Below are 25,751 nucleotides of genomic sequence, written 5' to 3'. Positions count from 1 at the left end.
AGGCAGCTGGTATTCTATCGGTAATGGAGTGGCCAGCGCAGTCACCAGATCTGAACCCCATTGAGCTGTTGTGGGAGCAGCTTGACTGTATGGTACGCAAGAAGTGCCCATCCAACCAATCCAACTTGTGGGAGCTGCTTCTGGAAGCGTGGGGTGCAATTTCTCCAGATTACCTCAACAAATTAACAGCTAGAATGCCAAAGGTCTGCAATGCTGTAATTGCTGCAAATGGAGGATTCTTTGACGAAAGCAAAGTTTGATGTAAAAAAAATCTTATTTCAAATACAAATCATTATTTCTAACCTTGTCAATGTCTTGACTCTATTTTCTATTCATTTCACAACATATGGTGGTGAATAAGTGTGACTTTTCATGGAAAACACAAAATTGTTTGGGTAATCCCAAACTTTTGAACGGTAGTGTAGATTTTTTTTTCTTTTTTAGCTCAAGCGCCACATATTATAAACTTTTTTTTGTCCGTATTTCCCGTTCAGTCGACTAGGGCACCGCTCATAAGTTTTATAATGGTGGGGAAAACACCGGTTTTTCACTTCTGTCCGTGTGTGTGTAATTCCCTTCTCTCGATGGGCGAAAAAAGGGGTGGTTTGTCGACCAGGTGCGAGCACTGGAGAAGGGGGGATACGCACGCCTGGCGTAGCTCTGCACTCTACTGAGTTCACTCCTCGAGCGGAGTAATTAATCTCCCCAGGTTGAACAGGGAGAATGTAATGCAGGCAGCATCTAAGAGTCAGTTGCTCAGCCCTGCAAGTGATATCCCTGTCCCATCCCTCTTTCCACATTAGGAAAATGAGCCTGCGGGGTAAATAACAGAGCTGCTGTGTCCCAGTGCCCCAACCTGTGTTTTTGTTTTTCGTGATAAGTGGGTTGCAATGGAACCATCAATTTAAGCCTGTTCCAGTGTGTGTGTGTGTGTGTCCACCAGCTGCTAAAAAGGGTGGTGTTGCCCATTCATTGTGATAATAACCATCTCAAAATGGTCATTAGCAAGTCCTGTGCTCTCCACAGCTGAAAGTGCCCCTTCTTGATTCAGTTTGATGGACACATGTCAGAAATAAATAAAACAGTGAAATTACTACTGATTTTAAACTTGTTGCCATTGTTAAAAAAAACCATGGTTAATTGTTTTGTTTCTATTTGGGCAACTTTTCATGTCATCTCCCTTTTTAAAATGCAATTTTTGTATTTACTTATTTAAAGCTAGTTGCAAAGCTCATGGTTTGACTTAGTGGTACAACTTAATGTGGTAATTGTATCTATGTACCCCCCCCTTTTCTCCCCAATTGTACTTGGTCAATTACTCCACTCTTCCGAGCTGTCCTGGTCACTGCTCCACCCCCTCTGCCGATCCGGGGAGGGCTGCAGACTACCAAATGCCTCCTCCGATACATGTGGAGTCGCCAGCTACTTCTTGTCACCTGACAGTGAGGAGTTTCACCAGGGGGATGTAGCACGTGGGAGGATCATACCACCCCCCCCCCCGAACAGGTGCCCCTGACTGACCAGAGGAGGCGCTAGTGCAGCGACCAGGACACATACCCACATCCGGCTTCTCCCCCACAGACATGGCCAAATGTATCTGTAGGGATACCCGACCAAGCCAGAGGTAACACAGTGACTCAAACCGGCGATCCCCATGGTGGTAGGCAACAGAATAGACAGCCACGCCACCCAGACACCCCTATCTGTGTACCATTTCAAATACCAGATATCCATTTAAAATGAAACGGTCGCCAGTACCGTCTATGAGCTTTTTCTGTCATATCTGCTCATTGGTCACAAAAAAAACCCTTCTTAAAACTCACTCGTGTCTTATTCGTCTGTATTTGACTGTTGTGGTAAAGACATAAAACACTGTGCGCAATATAATTTTTCACTGGGAGAGTTGTACCAGACAGTAACATTACAATGAGACTTAGATATTTGTGAATTAGCCGTTGTGTGAAGATACACCAATGATGAAAATAAATGATTCAGTTTTCAGGATTATGCCTTTAATATGTAGACCCAAGTTAGTGTTGCATTGTAAATTGGGTTACACTGCAGAAGATTTACAGTAGAGCAAAATATATCTCTGCATATCTGTTTTACACATGAGTTTCAAGTTTATTTCGTTTGTATAGCTCTTTTAAAACAAAAACAGGTTTTGCACCAAAGTGCTTCACAAACAGAATAAATAAACAGAATAAATATCCATCCATCCATCATCCAAACCGCCTATCCTGCTGTCAGGGTCGCAGGGATGCTGGAGCCTATCCCAGCAGTCATTGGGCAGCAGGTGGGGAGACAGAATAAATAAGGACAATAAAATGGGTGCCAATGGCACCTAATTCTAGTACACACAAGCAGTGGAAACAGAACAGAAACGCACCATTGCGTTATTTCTCCCTCGCTGTTTTGTATTGTGATGGTTTTTATAATCTTTGCAGTTTCATGTCACATGTCTTTATAAGAACAGAGGTGTATTACAGTTCACTGTGTTTATTAAGTGTATGTTAGGACATGTTGGAAAATGAGCCTCGGCTGTTTGAGATGTTGTGCGTCTTGTTAGAGTGTTACTATAGATTATTGTTTAAATTCTCTGCCTGCAACTTAATCATTACAATCAAAGTGAGAAGCCACTGAAATTTGTTACTTGGCAGAGGCGGCTGGTAGTCGGACCGGAACCATGGTGTTGGTTGCTGACCTACTGGCCCTGCCACAGAACTTTGAGCACAGCAGTGGTCTGAGGTGAGCCAGGTGTAAAGTGACACCACAGCAAGAGGCCCTGTCACTCGGTGGTAGCTGGTGTAATTACAGAATCCTTTCACTATCAGACGTGGTGCAGACCATGCACACCTGCAAACAAACGTGCACACAAACTCTCTCACGGTGCGAAATGCTCAAAATTCACCGAATCAGATATCCAGAGCTGACCAGCGACCATAGGCAACTTTCATTTTAAACCCCAGCTAATGCTAAAATGGAGCCAAACAAGACACTTTCCTTTGATGAAGATACAGAAATGAAAGCTTGGCAGCTCATTAGCTCATTTTAATTCTAATTGGGTTTGACAGTAGCCACTAGCCACTAATTTCGTGTACTGTGTCCAGCCTTGACCTACATATGTACTGTAGTGCAGTGTCTGGGTATGAAGGCTGTGTGATACAACTTGTAATGATGCTGCATCAATTTGTGTGTGTACCATCTGTTTTTAGTTCAAAACTCAATCAAAAGTGAGCTCTTTTCCGGGTGGCGTGGCAGTCTATTCCGTTGCCTACCAACGCGGGGATCGCCGGTTCGAATCCCCGTTGTTACCTCCGGCTTGGTCGGGCGTCCCTACAGACACAATTGGCCGTGTCTGCGGGTGGGAAGCCAGATGTGGGTATGTGTCCTGGTTGCTGCACTAGCACCTCCTCTGGTCGGTCAGGGCACCTGTTCGGGGGACTGGGGGGAGTAGCGTGATCCTCCCACGTGCTATGTCCCCCTGGTGAAACTCCACTGTCAGGTGAAAAGAAGCGGCTGGTGACTCAACGTGTATCGGAGGAGGCATGTGGTAGTCTGCAGCCCTCCCGGGATCGGCAGAGGGGGTGGAGCAGCGACCGGGATGACTCGGAAGAGTGGGGTAATTGGCTGGATACAGTTGGGGGGTGGTGGGGAAATCCGGAAAAAAAGAGCTCTTTTAACCAACTCCCCTATACAAACTCCCCCATCACGGGACACAGAATGAAATGACGGTCTGCTGTGATTTGGATGCACCAGTTTTGCTGACCCAGACACCATATATTCTTTAACTAGTCACCGGCCACTAAGTCACTGTTACTGATCCCAAATTAACAGGGACTTGACTCTGGTACTGTACATTCTGCGTTGTTGCTCTTGGCTCCAGTGTGTGCAGTATAAGTCAGGTACCAGTCTTTCCAGAGAGAATATATTACTGCAGGTGTGCTGCCGATGGGTTGGAGCCACTCCAAGGTCTCCACCCATGGTCGACGCACAAACCACACCCCACCGCCACACCTTACTTAACTACCTACTCTTTACGTTATGAAAAAATAAAAATTAAAAAGCCTCTCCAGGCTATGGATAGTTTTTCCAGGCGGAAAGCCAATAAAAATCATTTGACGGTAACGTTTACAGCAGTAAACGGTAGACACAACACCTCTCCCATACTCACAGCCTGTACTTGATATTTTCTACAGAAACATGGACCACGGCATTGCGTCGTGTTCAGCGTGACACATTATTTAGCTCATTCCGCCTTGGCAACTGAATCCTCTTAATTACGATGAACATTTGTCCTTCCTGATAAGCATCGTTCTCAGTGATGGAAATAAGAGGAGCATACTGGCTCCTGCTGCTGGACCTGTTCTTGGTTGCCAAAATAGATGGGACTCATTTGGTAGCTGGTAGCCACTGCCCCTCAATACTTGGTGGTTTTAAATTTTATTTATTTATATATGAGAGAGAGAGGAGTCTGGGTTGCCGTGGGCATGTTGGAATGACTAGCAGTAGTGGTAGCAGAGTCCCTGTGCCTTCCAGGTTTTCGTTTTCACTGCTGGCGCTGATGTCATTCGGTGAAAGGGACCGGCTTCTCTTTTGTGTTGCCTGGCGGTGACGTTCAAGTTGACTAATGTTTCCTTAATCATTGTTTGTCTCTGTCAAATCTTTCCCTCTGTCTCCACAATATACAATCCCCCACATTCTGTTGCTTCCCCGCGGCTCGGATGCCTTTTGTCTGTTTTTTATGTTAACCAGACTGCAGCCGTAGAGCTCGACTCTGCCCGCATCTCCGACAGAACTGACTCACTAATGGAGGGGTTGATAAGAGAAAAGGCCTAAAGCGGCAGAAGGGCTGCAGAGCTGCGGCTTAAAACCACCCGCCGCCAACAAACCGAACAGACCTCCCAGGGAGAAAAGCTGTAAGGGAAAAGCAATGGGAAAAAAAAAAAAAAACCTCGAAGGAAAGTGGGAGAAAGGCCTGGTTGCGTGAACAGTAGCTGAGCACAGCAGTAAACCTCTGCAGCTGAGGTGTGTTCTTATAACCTCAGCATCTCCCTGCTCAACTTTTGGAAAGACCCCCGGGTGACTTTGGACAGGACGCAGTACTTTGTCAAGATGTCGCCATAACCCAAATAACAAGTCCTACCCTTTACAAGTCATAATTCATGGTCCGAAGAGGGCGTTCCCTTACGTGTCAGTGACAGGACAACACATCGAGAGTAATGACAACACAGGATGAGCTTTATATTGGTTTTTTTTTTTTTTTTTTTTGCAATCTACAATGATTATCATTTGAGGAATTTATACAAGGCCTGATGTTTTCCACAAAATAAGAAAAAAAATATAAAAGAACTGATCTATATGAGCAAGCCAAATTGTTATTCTGTTATATAAGATGTAAGTGTACCAACAGTGAGAGTCCAGCAACTCGGGAGCCATTATTAAGCCCCCACAGGCCTTGAGTACATCCTCTCAGAACTTGCTGTCTTTTGTATCTCCCACCACTTTCTCCTCTCTAACTTTTCATGCAGTCTCAATAAATCAATAAAAATTCTAAAGTTGGGTGTCCGGGTCGCGTAGCGGTCTATTCCGTTGCCTGCCAACATGGGGATCGCCGGTTCGAATCCCCATGTTACCTAAGGCTTGGTCGGGCGTCCCGACAGACACAATTGGCCGTGTCTGTGGGTGGGAAGCCAGATGTAGGTATGTGTCCTGGTCGCTGCACCGCCGCCTCCTCTGGTCGGTCGGGGTGCCTGTTTGGGGGGGAGGGGGAACTGGGGGGGGGGGGGGGATAGCGTGATCCTCCCACACGCTACATCCCCCTGGCAAAACTCCTCACTGTCAGGTGAAAAGAAGCGGCTGGCGACTCCACATGTATTGGAGGAGGCGTGTGGTAGTCTGCAGCCCTCCCCAGATTGGCAGAGGGGGTGGAGCAACGACCCGGTAGCTCGGAAAATAGGGTAATTGGCCAAGTATAATGTGGGAGAAAAACGGGGGGGGGGCACACACACACACACACACAAAAAAAAAATCTAAAGTTGCGTGGCTGCCCCTCTCCTGAAGGGGGTGGGATGCAGAAATAATAATTCAACGCATTTGTAGCCTAAGGAAAGCAGGGCTGTTAGAGAAAACACAAATGGAAGCCTGGGCTTCTTGCTAATTGTTTTCTCCCACATCTCGAACATCTGACCTGGGTTTGAGTTCGACCAAGTTCAAGGTTCAGTTAGGTACACAGTCCTGAAATCCTTTTTCCCCTACCTGCAGCTGGTTTCCTCCGTTGTGATAGAAGGCAAGGCAGTCTCTCAGACATGACCAGCTCGTTCTTAGTGTCCACATTGGCTCACATCTGAACGTCGCTGGAACGTGCGGCGCTGTGACCTTGGAAGAATGGTCTGACTTGCATGTGTGTAATAAGGATCAAGAAGGAGGGTTTTTTTTTTCTTATCTGCTCTGACACTTTCCTAGTTACAGGAACATATCCAATGTCGGATGTTAATCCATTGTGACATTCAGACCCCCTGCCCTTGTCCTTGTGTCCCCAGAGAACCACTCCAATGTGCTCTGGAGCATGGCAGTGGAATGCCAGGGGGCCTCGGTAGAGGAACTCGGAACGTGACCTCCATTTTGGTATGCATACAGACCAGCAAATGTGTGGATGTTGTAGCCAATGTGGGTCATAGAGCTTGGAAAAAGATGCAAATGATGGGGAAATCAGTCCAACTTTTGTGTAATGTTCGGTAGATGAATTGTGCTATCACGAGTGGGTGACTGTGCAGAATTTATTGGTTCATCCCCGAGCTTTAGTTTCACCTGTGACACCAAATGGTCTAATGCAGAATGCCAGCCCGACCAGTGGAAGTCATCAGATGTTACTCAGTAATGGCCTCGGAAGTTCCAGCTGTCAGAATGCTTTACTCGAGACGGATGCATATGAGCGAGTGTGTATGCTTGTCTGTGCAGAGGGAGAAAGTGAAAATAAGTAAAACACAAAAAAGGGAGGGAGCATGATTTTGTTATCTGGGTCAGGTGTGGCTTTGGGGGGGGACTTGGTTGCGGTCTTCCGTCCTTTGACAGTCACTACTGGGAATATTTGGACTAGAAGAGGGGATGGGAAAGGCACAGCAGAAAATAATCGCGCGTGGTCTGACTCGTATCGATCTTAGTTCCACCTGACCAGTAAAAGCACCGATCAAAAGGCGATTGTGGCTTAATGTTATGCTATTGTTGCCAAGTGGCAACGCTCACAAGAATGCAATCCATTAACCCACCATTTCAGCAGGTTAGCGGACAAATGACCGACAACTCTGAAACAGGTTTGACACCCAGCTGGCTTCGCCCAACTGGCTACAAATGCAAATGATGCTAAACGGATGTAGGAAGCAGCCATCCACGGCTTAAGGGGCCTGCGATATAGTGGTGCATTGTTGTCCCAGTGACAAAGAAAGACACAGAAACATTGGCAGTGTGATTTTTGCACTTTAATGCCGTACATCTAACACAATACGTTGTTTAGAGAAAGTGAATACCACTGCCAGCCAAGCCCCGAGTCTCTGGTAGACCACTGCGAAGCTAATGCCTGTTGTAAATGAGGAGAAAGAGTAACACAATCAAAATTTGGCCATACAGTATACCTTGGCCTGAACAACAAAAAACAGTCAGTCCTATGTTAACAAGACTGGCTCTAGTTTGTCTCACTTCTTGTCTTTAAAGTGTGGTCCCAGTGTCTGTGAATGTTCTCATTCATCCAGGTCATGGTTATCCAAAGGAGTTGAATCAAGTGCAACTGGACTTGGTATATATCCGCGAAGACGTTTCGCCTCTCATCCAAGAGGCTTCCTCAGTTCGTGCTTTTCTGACTAGACCAAGCTAGTCTGACTGGCTGGTGATTAGACTCAGAATTTATCCTCTTGGAGTCGTTGTCAGAACTATTGATATGCGTGACTCTTTGTGATCCAATGTTTACCAACGCCCGTCGCTAACAGAGCCATAGATATGAGCGGCTCTTTTGTGTACCGATGTTATGGCCGCGCCCGTCGCCATCGGAGCTATTGATTTGCATTTGTTTAGCAGCGACGTCGTTGGGGGGGGTTAGTTTCGACTTCATTGTTCAGTGGTCATGAGAGTCGTTGGAGCCGTTAGTGACCGACTGTTGTTCTTGGAGGCTAGGCTTCTTGAGTCTCCTGGGTAGAGATGAAAGGACGGCAAGACGTAAAGAACAACAGTTTGCCCTTCTTGGACTGTGACGTCCACATTGGGGAAGACAGGAGCCTCCACATTGGGGTTTACAGGAAACCTACACACACAGACCAATATCTACTTTTCGACTCCCACCACCCGCTGGAACACAAACTGAGCGTCATCAGAACTTTGCAACACAGAGCTGACAATGTGCCCAGTAGCACTCAGGCCCAACGAGAAGAACACAAACACCCGAGGGGAGCATTAAAAACCTGCGGCTACCCCCGTTGGACCTTTGTGAAAACTGCAACACGTTCCAAAAAGACCAACCAGCTGAGCGACGAGGAGAAAAGGAACAGAAGGAATAGCACAGTCATCCCGTATGTTTCTGGGATCTCCGAGAAACTCAGGAGAATTTTCAACAAACACCGCATCCCGGTATACTTCAAACCCAACAACACACTCTGACAAAGACTGGTTCATCCCAAAGACCTTGTACCACACACCTGGAAAAGCAATCTGGTGTATGCCGTACAATGCAATGAGGATTGCACTGACCTACACATAGGAGAAACCGAACAACCACTACACAAACGGATGGCTCAACACAGAAGGTCAAACTCCTCAGGACAAGACTCAGCAGTCTTTCGACACCTAAAGGAGAAGACTCACTCCTTCGAGGACACCAACGTACACATTTTGGACAGAGAAGATAGATGGTTTGAAAGAGGGGTGAAGAAAGCCATCTATGCGAAACTGGAAAAACCATCCCTCAACAGAGGAGGAGGTCTACGACACCACCTATCTCCCACTTACAATGCCGTCCTTTCATCTCTACCCAGGAGACTCAAGAAGCCTAGCCTCCAAGAACAAGAGTCGGCCACTAACGGCTCCAACGACTCTCATGACCACTGAACAATGAAGTCGAAACTAGCCCCCCCCCCCCCCCCCAACGACCGTCGCTGCTAAACAAATGCAAATCAATAGCTCCGATGGCGACGGGCGCGGCTGGACATCGGAGCACAGGAGAGCCACGCATATCTATGGCTCTTAGCGACGGGCGTTGGTAAACATCGGATCACAAAGAGCCACGCATATCAATAGCTCTGACAACGACTCCTAGAGGATAAATTCTGAGTCTCATCACCAGCCAGTCAAATTAGCTTGGTCTAGTCAGAAAGGCACGAACTGAGGAAGCTTCTTGGATGAGAGGCGAAACGTCTTCACGGATATATACTAAGTCCAGCTGCACTTGATTCAACTCCTTTGGATGTGGTCCAAATCCGTTTAAGATGCATGTCCAGACAAAATTACTTTTGATTGAAAAGTACCAAGCCCACCTTAGAAGTACATCCAACTAAGTTCATAAACTTGTCACTTAGAAAAGGGTAACCTGTCCGGGCAGCGTAGCGGTCTATTCCGTTGCCTGCTAACACGAGGTTTGCTGGTTCAAATCCCCGTGTTACCTCCAGCTTGGTCGGGCGTCCCTAAAGACACAATTGGCCATTTCTGCGGGTGGGAACCCGGATGTGGGTATGTGTCCTGGTCGCTTCACTAGCGCCTCCTCTGGTCGGTCGGGACGCCTGTTTGGGGGCGAGGGGGAGCTGGCGGGAATAGCGTGATCCTCCCACGCGCTATGCCCCCCTGGCGAAACTCGTCACCGTCAGGTGAAAAGAAGCAGCTGGTGACTCCACGTGTATCGGAGGAGGCACGTGGTAGTCTGCAGCTCTCCCCGACTTGACGGGGTGGAGAAGCAACCGGGACGGCTCGTAAAATAGGGTAATTGGCCAAGTACAATTGGGGGGGAAAGGGGGGGGGGGGCAAAAGAAAAGAAAAAGGATAACCCTACCCCAGTCATGGGAGCTCCTGTGGAAAGATATTGTCACCAACCAAATGAAAATATAGGAAGTGCTATCATGGTGGATGAAACCTCTTGGAAAATGACTGAGGTGGAAAATGAGCTCAACACAAAATCACAGCAATGTCTTTTATAAGCAGCTCAGTGCTGGTGTTACGATTACGCCGGTGTGGCTGTGCGTGTTACACACACCCATGTCTAAATCCAGGGATTCATGAACTTCCCGTGCAGTTATTCATTCCCTTAAGTGCCAATAAAGACTGGCATTTGTCTGAGCGGGGTTTTGACGGGTTTCATTTTCACGATGCTCCACTCAGACACTGCAGTGCTCCGCTCCCCTCTAGCCGGCTGGTGACTCTTCTCTGGGATCGTGGCATCCTTCCCGTCAAGGCAACCGCTGTCCACCAAGACCTTGGGAAGTTATAATGAACGTGAGGAGATCGAAATGCCATTTACATTCAACGACATGGAACCAGCAACAAAAACTAGAGCGTCACACAGTGTGTACTTAAGCAAACAAGATTCAGGTGTGCACGCTGAATCTAAGTAGTCCCTAAGTGTCACTTAACCCACGTAAGACTCAAAAGCATTAAAGACAACGTGAAACTGCATTCGTAGTGTATTTTGTTTCCTTAATGGGACGAATTTCCAAGAAAAACAGAATATTAGATTGGGACGATAGGAATAGGTACATAATATGACTGGGGAAATTTTCATTTCTGTCTTTTTTTTCCCCCCCTCCCCAATTGTATCCGGCCAATTACCCCCTCTTCCGAGCCGTCCCGGTCGCTGCTCCACCCCCTCTGCCGATCCTGGGAGGGCTACAGACTACCACATGCTTCCTCCAACACATGTGGAGTTGCCAGCCGCTTCTTTTCCCCTGACAGTGAGGAGTTTCACTAGGGGAACGCAGCGCGTGGGAGGATCATGCTATTCCCCCCCGAACAGGTACCCTGACCGACCAGAGGAGGCGCTAGTGAAGCGACCAGGACACACACCCACTTCCGGCTTCCCACCCGCAGACACGGCCAATTGTGTCTGTAGGGGCGCCCGACCAAGCCGGAGGTAACAATGGGGATTCGAACCGTCGATCCCCGTGTTGGTAGGCAACGGAGTAGACCGCTACGCTACCTGGATGCCTCACATTGTCTTTAAGACCAAACTGGTCAAAGCTCCCATCGTAGAGATTTCCAAAATGTGACAGTTGATGGGTGAAATGAAATATTTGCGTAACATGTCTGAATTTCCAGCCCCCTCCCCAGACAGTCGGCCAGTAGTTCACGAACTGCAATAATGATAGTAGTACTAATATAAAATGAACTTTAGGGGCATACCAACACCTAAGCTTTGGATCAGCTGCTGACTAACTGGATGTTGGCATCCACCTCGGCTTCCACCTTGTGGCTTCGTAGCAGTCAACCCCACTCTCTAGCCCCCAAGAGGCCCTGGCTGCCTGCCACCACCAAACAGCAGACACAGGGTTTGATTTATTGTATTGAGTTGACCCAAATAAGGAGACACACTCCATTAGACCAGTACCATTAGAGTAGGAATAGATCCGATTACGTCCCTTGGAAAAGGTGGGGGGGGGGCTGGCTTTATATCTCATAGGAAGAATGAAGCAGTGGGCAACCTTCGGTCATCTTGGGTCATTATATCTTGAGTAAATTTCTGCATTTATCGGCTTAGCCCGGTGCGCCGGTCATTGTGTTGGAGTCGTCGTTCATTTTTTTCTGCGTTCTCAATGGATAAAGACTTTGTTGTGTAAATGCTTTGGCTTCCTAAGGCTGCTAGAGACGTCGGTTTGCGTTGGCCCCCATCCAAATTTCCTCCGATAAAAATAGTCCCCTAGTTGATGTGGCAAGCTATCTTCTTTTCTTGGGGGGTGGGGTGGGGGAGATTCCCCCCCCCCTTTTTTTTTCCTCCCCAGTTGTTTGCGGCCAATTACCCCACTCTTTTGAGCCGTCCCGGTCGCTGCTCCACATGCTTCCTCCGATACATGTGGAGTCGCCAGCCGCTTCTTTTCACCTGACCGTGAGGAGTTTCGCCAGGGGGATGTAGCGCGTGGGAGGATCACGCTATTCCCCCCAGTTCCCCCTCCCCCCGAACAGGCGCCTCGACCGACCAGAGGAGGCGCTACTACAGCGACCAGGACACATACCCACATTCGGCTCCCCACTGGTAAGCACGGCCAATTGTGTCTGTAGGGACGCCCGACCAAGCTGGAGGTAATATGAGGATTCGAACCAGCGATCCCCGTTTTGATAGGCAGTAGAATAGACCGCTATGCTACCGGGACACCGCGAGCCATCTTCTGAGCCTAAGCTATCCCCCTGAAACGACAACGCTGTGGCACATAACGGTAAGGATAACACAAAGCGGAACCCTATGCAACCATGGTCTGTGACAGCGGGCGGTGTCTCCAAAACAAGGATAAAGTTTTGATAATCCTCCTGTTTTATATTGAGAAAAAGCATCACGGAATAAAGGGAGAAGGGATCAGCTTGACATGCTGTGCTGCTGTGGTTTAAGATATATTATTGAGGGGTCAGGACGAGGAGCAGTGAGGTGAGAAAACGGGTAACGATGTCCCCCCCTTATCAGAAAAGACTGTGTCTTCGTGTCTGCGTGTTTGCCCTTGTGTTTTATGTTGACGGCGAGGGTTCAGCGATTAAAACTCCTGTTCTAACTCTTCCTCTCCCACACTTCTTATGTCACGCTCAACCACACACACTTAGTTTAGAGCCCGGGTCATGGTCATTGATCAATGTGAAAGCCTTAATGAGTGGTATGTGTTCTGTCATTGTCGCCTTCTTCCCCCACCTCTTACTAGGTGTGTCACACAACGCCTACAGGCAGCCTGTTCCTGTTTATGCTCGTTCAGATGGCCTTCGCTAAAGAAATATATACCACACACACACACACACACACACAGGGGCTGTGGTGCCCATATCTCAGTGCCCCTGAAAATTGGCCTGTTTTGTATATGAATAGTCATCTAATTCAGAGACACTTGTTTCTGTTTTCCTCCAACAGTTTACTGAAGATCAGAACATATAAACATCAGGAGTGTGTGTGTGGGGGGGTATTAACACGAGGTCTGTCAAGCTATATCATATCGAAGCAGTTAAAGACTGTGTCCTCCAATTACATTCCCTGTTCTCCCTTTCACACTTGTTATTCCTCCAGTGTGATTCACGGCCCAATATGGCTCCCGTCCACCCTGTCGTACCGTTAAGTCGCCATTGAGTCCCACAAGTTACATAAAGCTCAGAAGTACTTTGTCATATAGTCTTTGAAACAGCCTATGTGGCTGCAAGACCTCATATTTATTGTCCCCTTTGTTTTTGTGCCCTTCCCCCCACTTTTTTTTTTCTTTTTAAAGGATCTGTCTGGCGAGGGCTGAGAGCAGACGACATTGAGACAAGCTAACCCAGCAGACGACGAAGGCGGCGGTGGCACAGCGGGCAGCAGCAGCAGCATGGCGTCCATAGCAGACTTCTATGCCGGCAAGTGCGTGCTGATCACGGGAGCCACGGGGTTCATGGGCAAGGTGCTGGTGGAGAAGCTGCTCCGGTCCTGCCCCGAGGTCAAAGCGCTCTACATCCTGGTCAGACCCAAGGCCGGGCAGTCCATGCAGCAGAGAGTCAGTGAGATGATGAAGTGCAAGGTAAGAGCCGAATGTACGCTCCTGGCACGGTGGTTTACTTTTGTTTTGAACTTGACATGATTGCAGAGACATTCTTTTCAAGGCTGTGGTGCCTGCTTGTACGATGGGTTTGACATCACTGATGGCATTTTAACACGAGATGGGTTACTGTCACTAATCTAATCTCTACTTTGTGTATCTTTGTGTGACATTGGCTGTTACTTGTAAGCTGCTATTGACAGTAACGATATGATACGACAGTGGAGAACCAGTTTGTGAGATGGTACCAAACTAGCCTCTGGGAGACTGCCGATGCAAAATACAGCCCAACCAATATGGCATTTCTGAGACCGATACATGTTTTAGAGAGGGAAAATTCACCGATTACCAGTATGTTGGCCAATATGGTGAATTTTTGAGCTGAAATTAAAAAACCTTTTCTATGAGGAATGTGCACCGATTTTGCACCTATATGACTGACTATGCAAAGATACTCAAAAGGCTTCTTTCTTAAGCAAATGACTTTTTACACAATAACACAAAAACAATTTAAAATTGCTGCTGTCCAACGCCTGTAAATACTGCAACGCTGCGGTGGTAGTCATGGTGCATTGGAAACGGCATCTGTAACCAGACATGTTGGAAATAATCAGAAATCAGGTTTAGACTATTTCTTTGCGCTGGAGAACAGTGGTGTGTTTTTAGGACGGAGCGATGAACTTCAAGAAGGAAATGATGTGACCAACACCCATCATAAATAGTGACATGACGCGCACGATCATGCGCAAATTACGAGCAGTCTTTTTGACGGCTCCTGGTCGTTTTAGGTAGATCTTATCATAACTTCTCTTTTTTGCAATTGATCTAAAACTAATTTTAATGCAAATATATGCAGTTTTAGGAGCATTCACTGAGTCACAGGTCTGTGTCTTTTCTTCTTCTTTTTTTTCCCACAAAGTTATTAAACTTTGAAAATCCAAACCCGCCAAAATTATGGTCCAAAGTTCTAGCATTAATGGGTTGACTACCAAATAGTTCATTCGGATTGTTCCAAAAGGGAGTTGTGTACATGGTGTCCAAGTATATTTGGCAGAGCGATAGACATTTTCCTGTGAATTATAACTGCAGCTGTTCGACTTGGTGAAATGAACTTGCTGACCTCATAGAAATCAAGTGCAAATCCATTACCACCTGTCTGTCTCTTCATCACCGGGGAGGTGACAGTGAGCACTCAACGCAGGAAAATGAATGATGTAAGTTTTAATGTACCTGTTTTTCACATCTGGAAAAATTGCATCCCTAAGCAAGAGAACATTTGGCACGCTTGAGAAAGATGGGATAAGCAGAGAGAAATTGAGAAGTGGAGACAGAAGATGGCTAGATGGAGATGAGGGGTGGGAGATTTGGGAGGGCTGGGGAAGAATATAGATTGGGTAGAATTAGCAGAAAGAGATGAGGAAAAGAATCGGGGAAGAAGGAATGAGCTAGAGAAATGAGGCGGAGAGAATTGTGGTACGGAGGGAGAAGGATAAATCAATAGATGGGAGATCAGGCGTTTGGAAGGTGGAGTTGAAAGGAGCTTCACATTTGTGTTTTCATTTGTGTTGTCGGCTATATCGAGCCGAGCAGTAGCATGACTCAATAAAAAACCCCGAACCACATTGGGCTTAATGAGGACTGAAAAACTGATACAGGAAACATGCTCGGAAACAAACGGCACAGTCTTGTGGGTTGGTTGGTTGGTCGTCACTGGCCTCAACCCATCAGCACACATTTCTTTTTTCAAGTGTCTGTTTTTACTAACTACACTCAGTCATTTCACTGGGTTCATTATTTTACTTAACTCGCTTCTACAAAACCAGCAAACTATTTTTGTCAGCACTAGGGCTGTACCCGAATATTCAGCTATCCAGATATTCGTTCGTTGGGTAGGTATTCGACTTTCAATTTTGGGATTCGGATAGTCGTGTTCCCCCCCCTCAAATGTAGGCTATCAATAAAGGCAAACTGCAAAAATACATTTTGTGGGCATACACTGTTTTTTTTTTTTTAATGTTCATAACTTTTATTTAATGTATTTATTCATTCATTAAAATTACCAATTTGTGGGGTGTCCGGGTAACGTAGGGGTTTATTCCGTTGCCTACCAACACGGGGATCCCAGTTCGAATCCCTGTGTTGCCTCTCGCTTGGTCGGGCGTCCCTACAGACACAAATGGCCGTGTCTGCGGGGAGGGGGGAAGCCGGATGTGGGGCTGTGTCCTCATCGCTGCACTAGCGCCTCCTCTGGTCGGTCGGGGCGCCTGTTCGGGGGGGAGGGGGAACTGGGGGGATTAGTGTGATCCTCCCACACACTATGTCCCCCTGGCAAAACTCCTCACTGTCAGGTGAAAAGAAGCGTGATTTTGATAAGGGCAGTCTCCATGCTGTGGTGTGCTCTGAAGCCAGATTGGAGGGGTACATAGAGCTCCTGGTTGGACATGTGCTGATGGAGATGGGCAGCAATGCTCTTTCCAGGATTTTACTGAGAAGTAGAAGGTGGGAGATCAGTCGGTAGGTAGTGAGGTCATCTGGGTGCAGGCCTGGCTTTTTGAGGATGAGGGTGACTGCAGCCATTTTGAAGCTGGAGGGTACCATGCCAGATTCCAAAGAAGAATTGATGCGTTCTACAATTATGGGGCACAGGGTAGGTAAGCGTGCCTTGATCAGGACGTTGGGCATGGGGTTCAGGGAACAGGTGGGAGCCTTCCCTTTGTGGATCACCTCCAGGGGACCAACCAGTTCGAATTTTTTCCTTGTGTCTTGTTCTCTCTTTTCTTTCTCCTTCTTTTCGTTCTTCTCAGCCTTAAGTCATTTTTTTCCTCTTCCTTCTATTCGCTATCTCTCTGCTTAGTTGTTACCCGAACACCCCTCTTTTCGGCACATTCTTGTACGATATTTATACTTTTTAATTCCACTGTTAAAATGTGGAAATTATGTGGTGGCCAGTGATACAGAGAAATTGCAAAAAAAAAAGTCAATGAGACGAGGATCCTTCAAAATAAGACTTTTATTGACGTATCAACCAAGTCTGAGTCAGGTCTGCAGAGTGACTGAAATCAAGATGAAAGCCTCCCTGTCTTTATACCATTTACAAATCTAGTGAACAATCTACTTGTGTCAGTCAATATCCTGCTTTTAATCAGGGACCTTGTTGATCAGGACATGTTGGCGGAGCAAGAGCCTCTCTGTCGATGCAAGGATGACATTAGGATGTCTTCAGTCATCGCCCTTTGACAGTCTAATGGTTGTCTTGATATGCTATTACTACTGCTACTACTCTTTTCTGCATAATAATGGTTACACTTACATGATGGAATGTCACATCATACTTTTGGGCATAAGCAAGTTTATCCTCTACTAACGTTCTGTCCTGGTTATATGGCCTTGTGCTACTTGCCACAATTGCTTGTCACTCTAGTCACATGAAATGACAGATGCCCACATGTGCCCTTACTTACTACCATATACTATATACCGTCTCAGCTTGGGTGTGTGACATCCCTGTCAGTCACACCAGTGATGTCACGCTTCAGTTCACCTTGGCTGTTGAAGGGAAGACAAAATACCGGAAGAGCTCAGCTGTGCTGCTGTTATTATAAATGCGCTACCTTGTTCTATTTATTACAGTTCACACATTTATTTTTCGTTCTTTACGTTGTTGGTAAGTGATAAAAGTAATGTATTTCTGAGTCATTTCTTTGACAGAAAAATTGTGGAGTATTACACTGTTAAGTCTACTGTTACTGTTATCTCATGAAAAGTATTGTTATAACAGAAATATGAGCGTTTTGCATCTCTGTTTGACTCTTTTTGGGTTCAGGTTGTAAAACGTTGTAGACTTAGGCTAATAGTTGACGGAATTGGGGTTGGCCCTGCCCACTGCTCCTGGTGTATAGGAAGGGTTAAATGCAGAGGACAAAATTGGCGAGTACTGAGAAATGACAAAAAAATAAATTATAAAGAAATATCCATCCATCCATTATCCAAATGGCTTATCCTGCTCTCAGGGTCACGGGGGTGCTGGAGCCTATCCCAGCAGTCATTGGGCGGCAGGCGGGGAGACACTTTAAATTTGCTGGAGCTAGTATTCTGTTTCACAGCGCTTTGTCGGGCATTTTCTCTGATTCGGAGCCTATTATTATGAGCATTTATGTAGATCTATAATTTATCCATGATAAGAAAAAAATGTTTAAGTTTTTATTATGTCACAAGAAGTGCATAGATAGGACCTCGTTCAACCAAATCCCTCAGGATTACAAACATGCATCAAATGCACCAAACCTTTTGAATAATGTTTTTTTTATAAACAAATAACACAAACAACAGTACTGTAGAACAACAGAATCCTTAACAATTAATGCCTTTAATTAAATCGAAAGACACGTGTTGCACCGCTGTGCCGTCCATCTCAGCCAAGAATGGAGAAATGTCTGGCTGAGTACGTCCCGAGTCATGGCCCCCCGCCAAAGCTCTTGAGTATTCGCTGTTGATTATGACTGACACTCAAAAATGACATTCGAGACAGCCCTAGTCAGCACCCTGTATGGACGAAATTTGCCCGCTGATTTAGTCATTGTGCTCCTTTGTGTTTTCGCCTCTGTCTGTCAAAGTGAATCTGGTGGAAGAGCCTTCCCCATGTTCACCGAGTGAATCTCTCACCACTTAATTGGCTTGCCCTGACATGAAAATTGAGGTGCCAGTTAATGGCATACTGTAATTTCCACACGGTATAAATGGGGTGGGAGTGGGCGAGAGAGGAATGATCAGGAGCTTTTTTTTTTTTTTTTTCAAATGAAAGCACCGTCCTCTGCGGCTTGTAAAGAACAAAAGCTCTTCTTACAGAGGTAATATAATGCTTCTGTCTGCTCATTTTTGCATCCTACAGCATGACTGCATCTGGCTGGATGATGGTGAGCCCTAACAGGGCCAAAGCGGAGGAGAGAACAGAAGTGGACTAATTAAGTAGAAACAGGTGTTGTTGCAAGTTACTCTGCCAGCAGCACCTTCTCCACAGGGGCAAATGGTTGGAATGAGGGAAACATGGTAAAATCTGAATTGGACTCTCCTTTTGAGCCTCGGCTTTCCTTTTGCCCATCAGCTGGCTGCCTGTCAAGTAATGCACTTTAGCTACTGTACAAATAATTACAGCTCTTCAAAAAGCAACACCCCTGCTAATGTTCACTACAAATATTTTTCACAAAACCCCACTGGGTTGCTCGCACCCAACTGTCCATGATTAGGAAATGTAGTCGAATGCTGCTCCAAGCAAAGACTCGCTCAATGTTGATCTGCAATCAAAAGCAATGCAGTTCAATTTCAATGACCCAGCCTTGAGTGTTAATGGGTAATCATGTCTGTCCTCAGAGTCAGTATTTTACTTTCAGCACCAGGTGGATGTTGTATTCCGTCCTTCTGCCAGTTTCAGCCTTTTTTTCATGCAGCTTGCCCAAATGGCCTCGCCTCGTTTTTGTTGCCATGGTAGTGTCCTTCAGAGCACTTGTTGCTAGGTACTAACAGCCATCAACCTGTCCTTGTCGCATTCAAGAGGATGTTATCAGACAGGGGGGACAAGGACTGGCAGTAAAAGGACAGTCGGATAGGAAACCTTTATTGTTCTCATGAGTATCTTTTGCTCGGACTCTTGACGCCGTCTGTAGCACTGAGCACTCAAAGGCTCGCGGGTTACTTTGATTTTGCTGGAATGTGTAGATGTTGGCAGCTCCATCTGTGGGACCCGGCATGAAATGGCATCTCAGGCACTCTATTGACGGGGGTCTGTGGGTACACAGAGCCTCTCCCCTGCTCTCTAGTATGTTCTTTTTCCCCTCCTACTAGCAAATGATCTGGCCTCTAGCTGTCCTGACTTTGTGCACGTTTAGTGTCTTCCCATTCCGAAGCCGGCTATGTAACTGCCAGGGGAGCGGTGAGGAGAAGAACCCTTTCAGGATGAAGGGGAATATTCAGTTATTTCGCTGACAGCACAGAATCCCCAAGGGGCCGTGTAACTTGATGGCTATTTGAATTGCTGTATAATATTGATTTTTTTTTTCTTAAAGGGCTTTTCCTCCATATCTTGTTCGGTGAGAACCCGGGTGCCTTGTAGCGATCTTGAAGGGTGTGTATTTGCACAAATGGCCTCCTTCAGGATCATATGGGAGCTCACCAGGAAATGCGCCCCTGCCAGAAATTTACCTCAGCCAACAATCTGGCCCCCAACTCCCCACCCTCACCAGCTGCTCTCCCCCATATCCCACTTGATACCACGTCCCCGCCTCTGGTCAAACAACTCATACATGCCCTGCTCCGTTCTACAACCTACTGCCATCATTGCTCACCAATAAGGGTATGTGGCCAACTGTTTGCAGAAAGTATTTGTTCAAACATGTCACCTAATGGGTTGGAGGGGAGGCGGGCGGGCAGATGCTGAACAAGGCGTCCCTTGAACAGATGCTGTGTTGTTCTTGTTTTGGCAAACTTGAGTCATCTCTGCTTTGTTCTCCAGTTCATTCCATTCTTTCTCCCTCTCTTTTTTGTCCTGCACTCTTTTGATTCTTCCCCTGGATGAAAGAAAGGGCGGCTTTGTATCATAACGAAACAGTGGAAATACTGGTGTGGGGCTGGTCATTGTGTGTGTGTGATGAAAAAATGCAGCTCAACGGGATGTGTTGTATTCGGTACACCTGACAGTTGTGAGTCCTAAAGTTCTCGTTATCATTTCCTCTGGGACCCAAGTCTTGTCTCTTCTGACATTTTGGTCAGTAGACCTTTTGGTGACAGTCTGAATCTGTGTTTCTTCAACAGTGTCCATGTTGGGCGTCCAGGTAGCGTAGCGGTCTATTCCGTTGCCTACCAACACGGGGATCGCTGGTTCAAATCCCCGTGTTATCTCCGGCTTGGTCGGGCGTCCCTACAGACACGATTGGCCGTGTCTGCGGGTGGGAAGCCGGATGTGGGTATGTGTCCTGGTTGCTGCACTAGCGCCTCCTCTGGTCGGTCAGGGTGCCTGTTCAGGGGGGAGGGGGAATGGGTTAATAACGTGATCCTCCCATGTACTACGTCCCCCTGGCGAAAGTCCTCACTGTCAGGTGAAAAGAAGCAGCTGGCGACTCCACATGTATCGGAGGAGGCATGTGGTAGTCTGCAGCACCCCCCCCCCCCCTGGATCGGCAGAGGGGGTGGAGCAGTGACCAGGACGGCTCAGAAAATAGGGTAATTGGCTGAGTGCAATTGGGGAGAAAAGGGGGGGGGGTCCAAAAAGAAAGTGTCCATGTTGTACCGTATCCCCACAACGAGGCCATTCCTCAAGTCAGAACACCAGCAGGTGACTCACCATAGTTGAAGGGCCGAGCCATCGTCAACGTGAGAGAACAGAATTCATACTATGTAAAAAGACACGCCTGTTCTTTTAAGTGCAGCTAAACAATTTGTCAACAATTCAAGGTGTCACACCTAATGGCCTTTGAATACCTCAGATTCTAGCCCATATGTCGTCAGCCTTCTGGTGTGACGATGCTGAGATTGGTGTAAAGGAAACTTTTACCTGCGCCTGTTTTTCTCTTTGCTTTATGCTTTAGCACAGGGGATTATGAATGGAGCAAGGAGTATTATGAAGTGTGTTTATATTGTTGATGATGATGATGATTGAAATAGGCCATGAAAAATCCAACAAACTCAATGGCTTGATTTAGATTTATATTGAGATTTTTGTCTTTGGCTGCCGACACCCAACGCAATTTCAGAGAACTCCTAATAACAGTTACTATACTACACAATGACTGACTATGCTATAGCATAACTGATAAATTATATATATATATATATATATATATATGGTGGCACCGTGGTTAGCGCGGTCGCCTCACAGCAAGAAGGTCCTGGGTTCGAGCCCCGGGGTAGTCCAACCTTGGTGGGTCATCCCGGGTCGTCCTCTGTGTGGAGTTTGCATGTTCTCCCCATGTTTGCGTGGGTTTCCTCCGGGGGCTCCAGTTTCCTCCCACAGTTCAAAGACATGCAAGTCAGGTGAATTGGCCATACTAAAATGGTCCCTAGGTATGAATGGGTGTGTGTGTGTGTGTGTGTGTGTGTGTGTGGGCCCTGTGATGGCCTGGCAGCCTGTCCAGGGTGTCTCCCTGCTTGCCGCCCAATGACTGCTGGAATAGGCTCCAGTGACCCTGAGAGCAGGGTAAGTGGTTTAGATAATGGATGGATGGATGGATGGATATATAGTGTATGTTAGTCACGTGAATGGTGGAATGTCTTTTTTTTTTATTTTTATTTTTTACAAAATACATGTTTTTAGCTTCCTTTTCTGGGAGGCTTTATGTTGTGGGCTTAACTTATTAATGCTGATGGTGCATAGTAGAGCCTCCAGGATAAAAGGTAAAGTGAATTGAGTTTTGTGGTTTTGGGCTGTACTATATCTTATTTGCTCCCATACTCTCCATTATATGAGCAGTAAATCATAGCGTTAAAATGGCCCTCTCTGCACTGTTCAGTTGTGTGTTTTCAGAAATGATTTTTTTGTTTTGTTTTTTATGTGAGACGGACATAAATGATGTGTGTGGGGGAGAGGATAATGTATGCTCTGTGTGCAGTGCATTCCAGTGCCCCCAGCTCTTTGCTTTGTGGCTTGCCATCTGCCCATATAACACCTAGTCCTACATGACTTCATTGCTGTATTGATTTTCTCTTGTTTGAATCCAGAGAGAGGTGATCTCTCCGACGATATATTCCAGATTTATTGATTTCCGGCCCCAACAGGCAGCACTGTTTCCACTTGTGGAGCAAGTGATATCCCTGCATGAATTACTAATGTCAGTGCAGGCATACCTGAAGCATCTTCCTCTCCACGATGAGGCAAGAACTGACCATTTAAGACCTGCGCTGCTCCCAACTCACCCAGTTCTCATGATTCATGCCCAGTAACTGAACAGTAGGGTGCGCTTGTGTTTGTGTGCATGGCGGTTCATGTGAGGCTCTATCAAAACAGCAATTTAAACACCTTGGGGGAGAGGTGCCTGACCATTCATGCCAACTACTCACCCAGATATGTATGACACCTGAATTCTACCCAGAGAGGAGGAACTCTAATGGTAAGAGGTTGCGACTGCCAGCCTGGCATGTACCAGTCATTTGCGGATCATCTTCTGGGGCTGGTTGGGATGCAATACAGGGGGCAAGTGGGCACAGAGGCAACCAGTAGACATTTCACACCCACAAGTCCCCATAGAGAGCAGGGTAAGGGGGAAGCCATGGTTTTACGTATAATTGGGCTTCAAATTAACTCCAGTTTGTGGAACAAATTAGCACATTAAACGTCGCTGGGGGAATTATCAAGGCATGGCTGACAGTCTTGTGCATGCGCAGCAAAGAGCCTGTCCTTCAGAGGGCTTTTGTTGTCCTGCCCAAAGTCCCCACAGGGTATGGAGAAGCAGCCAACAACCTTTCTCTCTGTATCCAGATAATTGTTCAACCATCTGTGGGTAAAGCAGATCTAGTATGATGTAGAGTGGTTTCCATATTACCACTACTGTACCACTGTCAGCAGCTGTTGGGACTGACGTGTCATTAGCTGTGTGGACTGATGATTTCTCCATGTGAATCACCTTCACAGAAGCTAGTAAAACTGCTGGACCAGCTATTGACACTAGACAAACTGTCACTAGGTATTCTCATTTTAGTTGTTTGCATGACTTAACTTGAGGGGAGAAGGCAGTGTTGAAGGATCTTTTGTTTTGTTTCCTGGCACTCTTGTATTGACTTTGATAGAAGATAAATATTGCATAAATACCATGAGAGGAAAAGTAAAGCGAAGCAACAAATGTATCTTCGTGAAATATGGAAGCATGGACCCTCAGGGCTCTGGCATGGGGAACTGGATTAACTCATCCTTGTGTGGTGATTAAGTCGGTAGGTAGGTGTGTGTGGGTGTTAATTGATTTCGCCAGTATGATTGAGGCCCTGCTTCGTTTCCGAAACGGCTGCTGGAGGTAGGCAGAGGCCCAGAGATATTGTGACAGGACAGATGAGGAGAGGATGGTATTCATCAAGATTACAACAGCCTCATGTTTACTCTGCCTTCATATAAGCTTTCAGTCTAATCTGACCTACAGACGTGCACATTATGCACCATGCACCAAGCAGCATCAGCCTGGGGTGTTGCCCTTCAGACATGAGCAAGTAAGGATGGTTTTCCTGTTGAGACTTTGAGCATTCTGAAGTTGAGTATGCTTGCATATACATGCTAATTTCTGTCGTACTATACTTCTTCTACCACGCCTCAGGGCTTCGAATGGTGAGCACAGCTACCAAGGAAAACCCATTGTCTCGAATATTACTAAATAACCAAAGCACAGCACTGTTGACCAATTAATTTTTTGACATTTTACACATGGGCTAATCATAAACTCTGCTTTATTTGTTTTATTTTGTTTATTTGTTTTGTTTTTTGGGTGTGTCTGGTGGAGTTCTCTTTGGCTCAGCATGAGGTCAGTGTTGGGATGCGATGCTATTGGCATATGAAATGCAGAGCACAGAAATTCAAGAATCACTGTACTTGCAAACCCTGTTACCCTGTTGATATTGATCTTTTGAGCTGTTTACAGTAATGGCCTAGAGCCTGGCATGGGAGTATCCTCCATTTCCATTTGTTTGCTTTGATGAGCTGCACCCTTGAAGAATCCCCTAAACTCTGTGGAGTTGGAGGTTCAGTGGGTTGGACAATGTCCAAAAGAGTTGGTATCGCCTCTCTAAAGTGGATTATTTGTGGGATGTAACTGGATTCAAAATAAACCATAAGATAAAAACCATTTAAAGATGCTTGAAGCAGATCACTAAGTCCCACCTTCTCCAAATCCTTTTAGCCAAACATTTCAACATTTTACTTTGTCCAGATCAGAGCATTCTGTATCCTCTTGCCAAAGTTGCATTGGCATCCAGATGCATCAAGACAGACGTTTGAAGGTTGTTAAATCTCATTGAATTTAGCAGGTAAAGTGATGACTGTAAAGGTTTCTGGATTGGAGCCTGTAGCTAAAGGAAGGGATTTGGAAATATGCAGTGCCACGGGCTGACTAACGCTGCTGTGAAACAATGAGCAATGAAGGAGACAAAAACAAGGAGAAGTTGAAGACGGGCTGAAAAGAAGAGGCGGTAAATCCTTTTTTCACCTCCGCAAACTTACTGACAGCCCCAGGGGTTAGCCATGTCTGTCCTTCTCTAGAGTTACCCATGGGACTCGTCATATCTCTCTCGCTCTTTCTCTCTATCTCTGTCTCGCTCTGTCTCTGTGTGTGTCTCCCTATGAGCATGTCATCCCTAGCCTGAGCATTGCCTCCAACACCCCTCCCTGGAGCTCAGCCACTGCAGCAGAGGGAAAAATCATACCACCGCCTGGTCAGACTAGGAAAGAGGCAACGATCGTTACTGCTGTCTTGTGCCACGTAGGTTCTCAAGTGCTATTGCTCATTGTTCACAGCGCTGGAGGGGTGTTGGTCACTGCAGTATCCTTAGTAAAACTTTTTTTTTTTGTCTTTGGCAGTAATCCTACCCACATCTTATTGTGCATTAATTTAGATCGTGCACTTCAGGAGATGGAGGTCAGTGCTGAGGGTGCAGCCATTAATTGCTTCTCTCTGACACACTTTAGCAGAACTTGCCTAACTACTGTACATTTTCTGGCCCGCTCGTCCCTGATTGAAGGCGTCTGGCTGATTCAGCGGGGAGAAGACCAACCGTAGCGCAGACCAGGATACCAGTGAGACTTGCACAGATGTCACCCGCAGGAGCGGAGCAAGGCAAAAACATTTTTTAAATCAGTTATTCGCCCCCAAAGCTCCTTCTCCAAATCCCCCCCCCCCCAACACAGGTATCTGAACTAGCCTTGTGACTTGGCCAAATTAATGTGTATAGCTTAGTAAAACAGTATTTTATTTGTCTTTGGCAGTAATCCTACCCACATCTTATTGTTCATCTAATTTAGACCGCGTATGTCAGGAGATGAAGGTCAGTGCTGAGGGTGCAGCC

The 25,751-nt window shown here is 46.5% G+C and overlaps 1 protein-coding gene across 1 annotated transcript in view; it reads left to right on the top strand.

The window, feature by feature from the left end:
- Window positions 1–25,751, top strand: part of si:dkey-97m3.1 (fatty acyl-CoA reductase 1) — a 64,491-nt gene that overhangs the window by 12,974 nt on the left and 25,766 nt on the right. The window contains exon 2 of the mRNA XM_056276952.1: window positions 13,422–13,706. Within this exon, the coding sequence (XP_056132927.1) occupies window positions 13,518–13,706 (189 nt within the window). The 5' untranslated portion in view covers window positions 13,422–13,517. The remainder of the gene's footprint in view (window positions 1–13,421; window positions 13,707–25,751) is intronic.

Source organism: Lampris incognitus, chromosome 3, assembly GCF_029633865.1.
Source record: "Lampris incognitus isolate fLamInc1 chromosome 3, fLamInc1.hap2, whole genome shotgun sequence".
NCBI classification, from domain to species: Eukaryota; Metazoa; Chordata; class Actinopteri; order Lampriformes; family Lampridae; genus Lampris; species Lampris incognitus.
Note: the sequence above shows the minus strand (reverse complement) of the source record. Positions and strands in the feature narration are given on the sequence as shown.